Below are 12,012 nucleotides of genomic sequence, written 5' to 3'. Positions count from 1 at the left end.
GGGGGTGTCACAGGTATGGATGGTGACATGGGGCCATATGGCCATGGATGAGGACATGGGGGATGTGGCCATGGGTGGTGACAAGTGGCTTAGGGGACATGTCCATGGGTTGACATGTCCATGCCATGAGGTGTCCCATGACCAAGGACAGCATATCCCCACCACCACCACGATACTGTCCCCTTCATGCTCCCGTTTATTCCCTGCTCTTTCCCTGGCTGTGACACCTCCCTTGCAGGATGTCCCCGTGTCCAGGTGACCCGTGTCCATCAGCTACTCCCAGTGGCTCCAGCAGCAGCCAGAGCCCGTCCTCAGCACGCAGGATCAGCTCGGGCTTGCGGCGCGGGGGTGGCCTCGCCGTGTCCCTCCGCAGTGCAAACCGGGACAGTGTCAGTGCCACTGCCACCTTCATCTCAGCCATGGCAAAGCTCTGCCCGATGCAGTTCCTGCCACCACATCCCCACTGTCAGTGTCACCCCACTGTGAACCCAGCCAGAGACGGAGGTGGCACCTGGGGACACTCCTGTCCCCAGTCCACCACTTACCTGGGGCCAGCAGAGAAGGGGATGAAGGACAACCGGGACCATCTCTTGCTGTTCTCTGGGCTGAACCTCAGAGGGTTGAACACCTGGGGTGACACCAGCACAGTCACACCGAGGGGACACAGCTGTCACCATCATGGTGACAAGGACACCTCATAGGGTGGCCCTACCTCAGGCTCAGGCCAGAGGTCTGGGTTGTGGTGGGTCCTGTAGATGCTCATCCAGCAGATGACTCCTGGTGGGATGGGAATGGCCACTTTAGGGACAGCAGATGAGGGTGGCTGGTGACACTGGGGACACCTTGGCCATGCTATACCCTTGGGGTGGCACAGCCATCACGCAGGGGGATGTCCTCAGTGCAGCACTGGGACACAGCAGTGACAGGAGGGTGCAGCCGCAGGCTGTTCTTGATGCACATGGTGGTGAAGGGCAGCTGGGACAGGTCCTCCCTGGGGACAAAACAGGGGTGGCATCGTGTCCCCAAGCCACATGACCTGGGGTGGCCCTGGGGACATCTCATCATTCAATGTCTGCAGTGTCCCGGCCAGCCAGGAGCTCCTGGACCTCCTGGCGGCATCGCTCCTGGTGCTCAGGGTGGCCAGCCAGGTTGTAGAAGAGCCATGCCAGGCCACTGGCCGTGGTGTCATGACCTGTGGGGACATTGAGTGAGTAAGGGGACACTGGAGTGGCTCCTCCCCAGTGGCGCCTGGGAGCTCGTGCTCACCCTCAAACATGAAGGTGTCACAGCCTCAGCCGCGATGTCCTCGTCCGACAGGGTGTGGCCGTTCTCGTCCTGCGGGGGTGAGATGAGCCAGGGGCCACCTGGGGCCACCGGTCTACGGCCAAATCCCATCCATGGCCACCACTCTTCCCCCATGGCCACCACCCTACAGGCACCACCATCCCACTGGCCATCAGCTCTATGGTCAATGCTGCCCATGGCCATCACTGTTCCCCTGTGGCCACCAGTCTATGCCCCAGCCCACCATGGCCACCAGCATCTTCTTGGCCTCTATGGCCAACCCTTCCATGGCACCACCATCCCCTAGACCACCATCCCCCCATGGCCACCACCCTATGGTCACCATCATCTCCCCATGGCCACAGCCACCCTCTTGTGCACTTCCATGTCTCCATGGCCACCATCATCCCCCATCCCCTCATGGCCACCAAAGGACGAGGGTTGGGGGACAACCAGAGGCTGGACATGGTGACACCTTTGGGTGGCCTTGGGGAACCTCAAGGACAGGTTGGTGGCCACTGTGGGGTGGCATTTGGCCTGGCCATGGTGACACCTCTGGGGACCTCTGGGCTTGGGTTGGTGGCCACTGCCTGGGCACTGCCTGGGCACTGCCAGGTCTCTGTGCCAGGTGCGGTGACACCCATGGGTGGCCCTGGGGACCCGTCTGATGTCCCATGTCCTACATGAGGCACTGAGGAGTGGCTGGAGGGTGCTGGGGTGGAAGAGGCACAGGACAGGCAGCCAGGGAAGTCCCCACCAGAGGCAGCCATGACGGTACTGGGCCACCAAGGTGTCCACCTGCTGTAGGGCTTCCTCCGTGCTCTGGCCCTGGGGACAACAGGACATGTGTGTCCCTGGGGACACAGATAGGCTTGGGGACATGTGTATCCTCAGGATACTGCCAGCCTTGGGGACATGTGTGTCTGTCCCCACTGTCCCCTTGCTGGTGCCACCACCCCATCCTCACCATCCCCCCAAGTGCCACCACCCCATTCCTTCAGTCTCCTCACAGGTGCCACCACCCAATTGTTCCTTTGCAGGTGCCTCCACCCCTGTCCCCACAGGTGCCACCCACTGTTCCCTCACCATGCCAGTGTGTCCCAGCAACCAATTGTGCCAGGGCAGGATGGGGAACTTGTTCAGCTGTTGACAAGTGGCCCGGAATCGGGTGACAGCCACCAGCGCATCCCAGAGCCACTGCAGCAGCAGGGCCACCACGAAGGTGCCCAGGGCCACCGCGCCCAGGGAACCTAGTGCCGTGGCCACCGCCATGGAACCGCTCCTGGGGACAGGCTGGGGACAGGGCAAGGGGCGGGCATGGGCGGTGTCACTGCGGGGTCACGTGGCGCCGCGCTGGGTGTCACTGGATCCGCCTTTTGTCGTAATGCGTGTTCTGGTGGCAGCATCCTCTGACACGTCCTGATGGCATCTTGTGCTGACATGTCCTAGTCCAGCGTGCCCACATATGTATCCTGGTGGCATCATGTTCCCCCTTCGTGTGTCCCTGTCCCCTCTATATGTCCTTGTTCCCCCTTCCACGTCCCCCTCTGTGAATCACTGTTCCCCCCGTGTGACCTTATCCCTCTGCACATGTCCCTGTCCCCTCCAAGTGTCCCCGTCCCCATCTCCCCCATGTGACCCCGTTCCCTTCCGTGTGTCCCTGTCCCCTCTGAGTGTCCTCATCCCCATCTCCCCCGTGTAACCCTGTTCCTTTCTGTGTGTCCCTGTCCCTCTCTGTATGTCCCCTGCCCCTCGCCCCTGAAGGACCAAAGTCCCCGAGGTCCCAGGGCTGTGTCCTGTGGGATATTCACGTGTCCCACAGAATGTCCCCGTGTCCCATAGGATGTTCCAATGGCTGTTCCTTGCACTGAGCTTCTCCCCTGTGCCAGCACAGAGAGGGACACTGCAGCAGCGGCTGGCCTCGAACATACGTGTGTCCCAGCTAGCTGCGGCCAGCACTGCCGGCAGCACGGGGGCAGTCTCCCTCTCGAGGATTTCGTTGGGAGAGCGCCTAAGGCTTTCGCCTTCTGGGAGCGAGGATCCGCGGAGCGTAGAAAGAGTGGTTGCTACCCACAGGGCAAATGAGACTCGGACCACGACTGCAGTTCAATCCGGGGTTTATTCCAGGGGTGCTGACAGCCGAGGACCCAGACCGAAGCCCAACGAGAGTTTTTAAAGGGGTGGTCCTCAACCAATCACAAAGAAGCAGGGAGTGGTAAAGGAGTGAATGACAGGGTTGGGAATCCAATAGGTACATAGTGGGGGCGGAGCCCTGGCCCCTGATCCAATCACTCGATGCCCAAGGTAGAAGGTTCTGGATGAGAAGGTGGGGACACCGAGTGACAGGCAGGAGACCAGGGAGGGATCAAGGGAGGATACAATGTTTGCAGGGGAGGAGAGAGGCTGGAGGGACAGGGCGATCAAGGGAGAGGGAGAACCTGGGCAGAACCATTCAAACAAAAGGGGTAACAGGAATATACCAAAACAGGACAATACATTACATAAAAGGCACACCACAACATCTCCCCCTTTCTTGTTTAAAAAGAAAGAAAGAGGGAATTCATATAACTCAAAAACTGTCCTCAGAATCACCCCATGACACCCCACAGCACCCCACGACACTTTGACCTCTGGTTTTGTCTTTTTTCCTTGGTTTGGTGGGCACTTCTGTCACAATTCTCTAGTACAAGTGGAGGTCGTGATGGTTCATTAACTGATCTCAGAGTGCAGAAACAACACAGAGGGGATTTCAGTATTAATCAAAACAAATGGAACTTTTATTGACTGCCCACAGCAAATGCCATAGAAGGCTTAGAAAAGAGATAAAAGAGAGAGAGAGAGAAAGAGAGAGAGAGACAAAGAGAGGGTATAGCTACCAAACTTAGAGATGAAATCCTCATGGTCCAGGTCGATGGAAATTCACCTTGTGACGTCAGGGAGAATCTCAAAGTCCTGGTTAACTCAGGTATTGTATTTGTTTCCCCCAGACAACGAAGGAATGATGAATCTGACTCCATGTTCTCAGAAGGCTAATTGATTATTTTGTGATACTATATTATATTTAAAGAGTGCTATACTAAACTATACTAAAGAATACAGAAAGGATACTTACAGAAGGCTAAAAAGATAATCATGGAACTCATGACTCTCTCCAGAGTCTGCCACAGCTTGGCCCTGATTGGCCAATAAGTCAAAACAATCAGAGCAAAAACCCATGAAACAATCACCTGTTGGTAAACAATCTCCAACCACATTCCACATGAGCAAAACAGAGGAGAAGCAAATCAGATAATCATTGCTTTCATTTTTCTCTGGGGCTTCTCAGCTTCCCTGGAGAAAAATCCTGGGCAAAGAGATTTTTCAGAAAATGTGAATGTGACACTCAGGGGTCTATTATAGTTCTTTGCCAAGGGGAGGAACAGGTAATTCTCTTGAAATTGCTAAGGGGGAACAGGTACAATGAAGAGTAAGTCTGTTGAAACCGTCAAGGGGGAAGAGGTCACGTTCTCAGCAGTGAGTGAGAGTCATTGTTTTCTTGACCCAATGACCACACCTGGCACATCTCCCTTCAGTTTGGTCAGCCCCACCTTGTGTTAGAATCGTAGGGGTCTCAGTCTCAGTCCTTAAGAGAGAGAGGGGGCTGCAATCTGTCTGTCATTGTGGTAGAGAAGCAGATGAAGGGTTTTCCATGGGGAACTACCAAAGTTACTCCTGAAAGTTCATTTGGCCAAGAGGTGGGGAATTTCATGGGCTACTGTCAAGAAGCAGGTGCAAGCATATAGGGTGAGTCGCTCCATTGCCAGCCCCCTGCTAGAAGCAGTCACTGCAAACACAGCTGTGCACAATCACTTGGGCAGCATCCACCTCAGCCAGGCCAGAACTCCAGTCAGGGTCCTCAGGGTCCCAGTCTCTGTCCTTGCAACAGTCGTGAGGAAAGTGAGGGAAAGTTCAGACCATCACTTACAAGGGCCCGCAGCCCCAAAGGGGCCTCTGGATTCTCCAAGACCCCAGAGTGTCAATGGGTTCCTGTGATCCCATGAGTCCCTGCAGTGTCACCATGTTCCCAGGAAACACTGGAGTGTCAAAAAGTCCTCATGAATCCCTGCACTGTCTCAATGTCCCCAGGAGGCCCTGCAGTGTCACAGCACTGGAGTGGGCACAGCACCAGGGGAGGTTTGGCAGTGTTCCACTCTCTGTGAGACCACAGCAGTGGCAGCCACAATGTTCCCCTCTCTCTGACACTACAGGTGTGGCAGTACCACCTCCCCCTCTTTGTGAGACCACAGCAGTGGCAATTCCAACATTCCCTTCTTTGACACCACACGGGGTGGTGTCAAAATTCCACTCTTTATGACACCACAGCAATGGCTGCCCCAATATTCCCTTCTCTGTCACACCAGAGCAGTAGCAGCGCCAGCATTCCCCTCTCTGTGACACCACAGTGGTGGCAATCCTGACCTTCCCCTCTCTGTGACACCACAGCAGTTACAGCCCCAGCGTTCCCCTCCTTGTGACACTGCAGCTGTGGAAGCCCCAAGTCCCTGTCTCTGTGGAACTGCAGCAGTGGCAGCCCCAGTGTCTCTCCCTCTTTGACACCCCAGTGGTGGCAGCCCCAAAGTTCCCCTCTCTGTGACACTGCAGGGGTGGCCGTCCAAAGTTCTACTCTCTATGACAGCACCACAGTGGCAGTTCCAACATTCCCCTCTCTGTGACACCTCAACATCTGCAGCCCCAGTGTTCCCCTGTCAGTGACATGACAGCAGTGCCAATACCAATGTCCCCTTCTCTATGACACCAAAGAGGTTGTAACCCCAACGTTCCCCTCTTTGTGACAACACAGCAGTGGAACCCTCAGCGTTTCCCTCTCTATGACAGCATTGCAGTGGCAGCCCCAACACTCCCCTCTTTATGACACTACAGGGGTGGCAGCCCCAAATGTTCCCCTGTTTATGAGAGCACAGCGGTGGCAACCCCAGCGTTCCCTTCTATGACACCACAGCAGCAGCCGCCCCAACTTTCTCCTCTCTGTGACACCACAGCTGTGGCAGTCCCCTTGTCCTGATCTCTGTGACACCACAGTGGTTTGTGCCCAAACGTTCCCCTCTCCATGACACTGCAGCTGTGGCAGCAGCACTGGAACAGAAGCAGCAGCCATGGAACAGCAGGGGAGCAGGGGAGGAGCAGAGACAGAGCTCTGGATCAGCGGGAGATGAGCAGTGCTGGAGCAGTGCTGGAGCAGTGTTGGACAAGCAGAGGAACTGTGCTGGAACATCCCCAGAGCAGCACTGGAGCAGCTTTTGAGCAGCACTGGGGTAACCATGGAAAAGGTGGAACAGTGGTGGAACCGGAACCACAGTCATGAACAGTGGTGGCATGCTGGTGGCACATTGCTGGCACATTGGTTACACATAGGTGGCACACTGGTTACACATTGGAGGCACACTGGTGGCACACTGGTGGCACAATGGTGGCACATTGGTGGCACAGGCCCCACGGCCGTGGAGCGGCACAGGAGATGCCGACGCTGCGGGACACAGAGCGGCTCCGAGCGCTTTGTCCTGCAGGGACTGGCTCTGCACACCAGAGCGATCCCAGCAGGCTGACCCAGAGCGGGGGAAGCAGCAGGAATTGCTGCTGGGCTCTGGAAGGCAGGGATGGAGAGCATTGAATGGTGACCTGGAGGTTTGATCCTGCTCATTGTGGCCGCTTTTGGGGTGCCAGGACCGTTCCAGTCGATCTGAAGTCATAAACTCAGGAGATACTCAGGACAAAAGCAATCAAACTGCCTTCTTTACTGCAGGGAAACACAGCTTGGGAGAAGTTTCATGATTTCTGATTTAGGAAGCAAACTGGGTCAAATATTGGCCTGTGGTTTGTACTAGTCCTGAAACTATTCCCAAAGTGCTGTGATTTGGCGTTAAAAATGAGCAATGTGCCTCATCACCTGGATATTACGCACATGGAGTAAAGAGCTGTTAGTGGTCGTTATGTTTGAGAAAGAACCTGGAATTTTCTTCCCGATTTCACTCTTCCTTCCTCTTTCTCTGGGATGAGGGCTCCAACACTCCCTGCAGGTCTGCTTTCCAGAATCTGCTCCTCTGGAGTTGGGATGGGACAAATGAGCATTGGGAAGAGGGAGGAAAATGGACCATTCAAACTGCACAACTCTGTTGTAGCCTCTGCATTTCCAGTGTTTAGAAACTGTCATGTTTTCATCCCTCAGACCAACTTCCACATTTCTCACTTCTGCCCTGGCAGAAAACCTTCCTTTGGCCCTATTTAGCATCTGATCCTCGGAAACACCTCAGTGCAGATGCTTTTTGATTGGTTTTGCTAAGAGATTACAAGAAAATCAGAGGAAGGGGAGAGATGAGGGAGAGAGCAGAAACAATTCCTTTCTTTTCTCTTCCAGGTGCAAAGACTCCTGTGCAGGTTGGGCTGCAGCCAGAGACTTCCCAGGCCAAGGACTGAGGGAAGCGATTCAGCTGAGGCAGCTGAGACATCTCCTCCCTGCTTTGCAGCCCTGGGGCTGGCAGGGGACACAGCTGCCCCCCGTGCACCCCACACAGCCCCTGGAATGGGGGATTCTTCCTCCCTCTGCCAGAAGCTCCTTCTCCATCCTTGGCCTGACTGCTCCTGCTCTGAGCTCCCTGCCATGGTCATTGCTGGGGCTGGGGAGCAGGAGGGAGGAGCTCAGCACCAACCTGGGAGGTGCCAGCGCGGTCAGAGATGTGTGGAGGTGACAGTGCCAGAGTGATGGGATGTGCAGATGGACACAGGGACAAGAGAACACCTCTGGGGGAAACCTCTTCAAAATTTGGGGGATTTTTGTTTGTAAAATACATATAGACATGGATTTACAGACACACGGTGTGACTTTACTGAAAGGGTTTATTGGTTATTGACTATTGAAGGGAAATGGCCCAGGGCTCCCAGGGGATCAGAGGGTTCCTCCAGGGATGATCATCTCCTCATGCCACCAGAGGGGATCGGGACACCGGCGTCCCCACAGCTTCCAATCCTAAAAGACAAACGCCAGAACGTGACTCTGGAGTACACTGGGCCATGGATGGGCTTTGTCTCCACCCCTGTCCCTGCAGGCACAGCTCACCTAGGCATCCAGAGGGGCAGCCAGGCGCTTCACACGCAGAAGATGCTCTATCCTTTCAGGCAGAGGGGGCTGGGGACAAAGGCAGCGTTAGAGACACACTGGGGGCACTGGGCTGGACTGGGAGGCAGGGGAGAGCAGGGGGGCCTTGGGGAAGGGGCTGCAGGAGCAATGGGGTGCAGGAGCTGCTGTGCTCCTGCCCAGAAGCACTGGGCTCCTGGCCAAGAGGCACAGTTGGGGCAGGGGCTGCGTCCTGGCTGATCCAGGGGGTCCTGGGGTGACAGGGACGGGAATGCAGCAGGGGCCCTGAGCAAAGGCTTCCCTGGCGAGGAGCCGTGGGGCAGGCTGCTGTCTGTGCTGTCAGTAGGGGTGCACTGGGCTGTGCTGGGACAGACTGGGATGGCCTGGGCTGTAGTGGCCATGCAAGGGGAGGGTCTGACACCGGCAGAACTCGTGGTACCCACCAGAGGCGTCTCCAGGTCCACGACGTTGTCTAAAGCCAACTGCAGAGAGAGCAGGAGACCTGGCTGGTCATTGGGATGTCCCCAGTGCCAGCGAGGGATGGGGGGAATGAACTGCCACCCAATTCCCTGAGGGGATGCCCTCCAATGCCAGCAGCCCACTCACCTCCCGGAGATCATCTTGGGTTCCTTCCAGGAGTGCCTGGAAAGGAGAACAAAGGCTTGGTCTGGACTGGACCTTGTGGGGCTCTGGGGGGACACGGGTGCAGGGAGCAGGGCCCAGGCAGAGGGATGGGAATTCAGGGCCTCCAAGGAAATCTGCTGGAGGTGGGAGAGACCCAAAGACACTGATCTGGGGTCAGCTGAGGGCCCATGAGACAGGGCTGGGGGCGTGGAAGGAGCAGGGTGTGAGGTACAGGGGAGGAGAAAGGGATTGAGGTGTAGGGACATGGGAATGCAAGAGAGGGGCTTGATGGGGACAGAAGAATGAGGATGGGTAGGGACAAAAGCAACAGGACTGAGAGATGGTGTGGGAGTGGGGAGTGAGTCAGGGAATTGTACAGGGGGACCCACCTGCATTGGACAGGAAGAAAGGCAAAGGACTGAGGGGAAACACTTAAGGAAAGGCCTCAGGAATGGTCAGGGGCACAGAGGAAGGTCCAAAAGAGTGGGAAGGGAGGGCAGAAAGGGTAGGATGTGGGTACAGCATTTGGCTGGTGCCTCACCTTGGCCTGTGCCGGGGGGCACAGCAGGATGCAGAAGAGCAGGGCCACACTGAGTACAGCCACCTTCATCTTCCTCTGGCTCTGGGCAGCAATGCCTGAGGCTGCAGCAGGTGAGGAGCACCTTTATCCCTGCTGGGACTCCTCCCTGCACCCTCCCTGCCAGCCCCCAGGCCAAAGCCCGGCTTGGCACAGCCCCCAGCCCTGGCCACAAGCCCAGCCCTGGCACAGAGTCCACCCCACCTGTGGCACGGATCCAGCCCCCTTGCCCGGCATCCCTCCAGCTTCCTGCACGGGGCAGCTGCCCCTGGAAGGGCCCAGGCACCTGGGGGGCCAAGGGGGGCAGGCAGGGAGCCAAAGGCATCTGGGGACCCTGTGGGGACAACCCCCAGTCAAACATAATCCATCCTCCAATACCCCCACTGCCAGATCCCCCATCTCCTGCTGCCCCTCTCCTCCCAGAGCTTTCCCTGTGGGACAGCCCAGAGCTGAGCCTGGCCCCAAACCCAACATGTGGGACAACAAGGGGAACAAGGGACATGTGATCAGGTGGGTGATTGGCATCTCCAGTCACTGCAGACACTGGGAGCACTGGGCAATGCTGATCACCTGCAGACAAGGCTGAGGGTTGGGGAATGGCTCAGGCGTGACAATTCCCACATCCACACAACCTGATATCCCATTCCCTGCAGATGCCAATCCCATCCAGTCTCCATGCCCAGAGCACTGTCCAGAGGGGAATATGCCCTGCCCTGCCCCTCATCCTGTCACACCTGCAGCCACTGAGCCCTCCCAGAGCACCTGGGGCATGGCCCTGGCTCTGGGCCCAGGCCAGCACTGGCCCTGAGCAGGATGTGCCCATCCCAGGGACATGGGGAAGGGGGCACCTGTCCCCAGGCAGCCACTCGCAGCTAATTCGGGTAACAGAGGTGCCCTGTGAGGAGGAGGGGTGTTGGTCCCTTATCAGCATCTCTGACAAGCCCTGTTTACCCAGGCCCTTAAGCTTCAGGAAGACATTCATATATCTTGGGCTTGCAGGAAGGAAAATCCATGGTGAAGTGATTCCCAAGAGCTGTCCTTGGCAGTGACTCCTGTTTGACATTCCAGGGCATTAGTGAAGGGTTGTGCACCTCTCTTTCCCCAGGGACAATGTGGATCCATCCCAGACGTGTTGTGGCCCAGCTATGAAAACATTTCAGGCCACTGCCTTAACTGTTTGCTCTGGAACTTGCCCAAGGAGCTGCAGGGTCCAGGCAGATTTTCCTGTGGAGTGCCCCAGGACTCAGAGACCAGAGTGGCCCCATGGGGGATCCTTGACCAGAGGCACAAGTGCTGTGACATCACTGCTGTGCTGACATGGTCTTGGAATGGGATTGAGGAAGTGTCCACAGGGTTCCAATTGCAGAATAATGGCCAAGGAGAGATGCAGACCTCCTTGGAGATCAGCACCAGTCAGGGGGGTGGCAGTGGACAGCCACTGACCACGTGCTAACAGCCCAGGCAGAGGGAGCTGGACATGGCCAGAGGCTCCCAGTGTGGGCAGATTGGCCCTGCAGCTCCAGGGACCCCATGGGAATGTCCCTGCCCCCCTCGGGGCTGTGGATGACCTGTGCAGAAACTGTCCCTCCAGCTCTCAGCAGCATTTCAGAAATGAGGTTATTTCCCCTCTATTTTATGCACTGTGATCCCCACAGCAGGAGAAGTGATGAAGAGGACTCCATGGATATCAGAAGGGTAATTAATTACTACATTATAGTATATTATACTATATTATACCATATTACATTACAACTAAACTGAATCTGCCAAGCACTCAACTCTGCTCTCAACTGCCGACAGTCCCAACACACACACACACATACTTGGCCCTGATAGGCCAGGGAAACAAAACACCATCACTTGGGGAAAACAATCTGCATATTGCATTCAACTTCTGCACAAACACAGGCACAGCAAATGAGATAAGAATTGTGTTTCCTTTTTCTGAGGTTCAGAGAATGTGAATCTCAGAAATATTCTTGGGAAGTTGTGCCTTGCTTTTCTCTGTGAAGAGACATGACTGGTGCTTTGCATCAACCTTTTACAGTGGGGTCCTCAGCACAGGAAAGGCTCAGACTTTGTGGAGCAGTTCCAGAGGAGGCTGAGATGCTCTAAATGCTTGGAGCACCTCTGTGACAGAGACAGGCTGTGGGAGTTGGGGCAGTTCAGCCTAGATCAGAAAAGGCCATGGGAAGACCCCACAGTGACCTTGCAGGACTTCAAGGAACCTCACAGGAAACGTGGGGAGAAATGTTTTAGTAGGATCTGTCTCAGCTGGAGAAGAGGAAATGGCTTTAAAGCAGAAGAGGATAAGTTCCGACTGGAGATAAGGAAGAAATCTTTGATGCTGTGGTTGGTGAAACACTGGCACAGGTTTCCTGGTGCATGCCCCATCCTT

At 56.0% G+C, this 12,012-nt stretch overlaps 1 protein-coding gene across 1 annotated transcript; it reads right to left on the bottom strand.

The window, feature by feature from the left end:
• Positions 1-196: 196 nt before the first annotated feature.
• LOC135287288 (leukotriene-B4 omega-hydroxylase 3-like) lies at positions 197-2,556 on the bottom strand. Its single transcript, XM_064400639.1, is given in 8 exon segments — positions 197-446; positions 546-628; positions 713-798; positions 873-992; positions 1,064-1,192; positions 1,267-1,285; positions 1,288-1,335; positions 2,371-2,556. Coding segments are annotated over 8 exon segments (921 nt in total).
• Between the last annotated feature and the right edge of the window lie 9,456 nt (positions 2,557-12,012).

This window comes from Passer domesticus, chromosome 29 (assembly GCF_036417665.1).
Source record: "Passer domesticus isolate bPasDom1 chromosome 29, bPasDom1.hap1, whole genome shotgun sequence".
Classification (NCBI taxonomy): domain Eukaryota; kingdom Metazoa; phylum Chordata; class Aves; order Passeriformes; family Passeridae; genus Passer; species Passer domesticus.
This window is presented reverse-complemented; position numbering and strand designations above follow the sequence as displayed.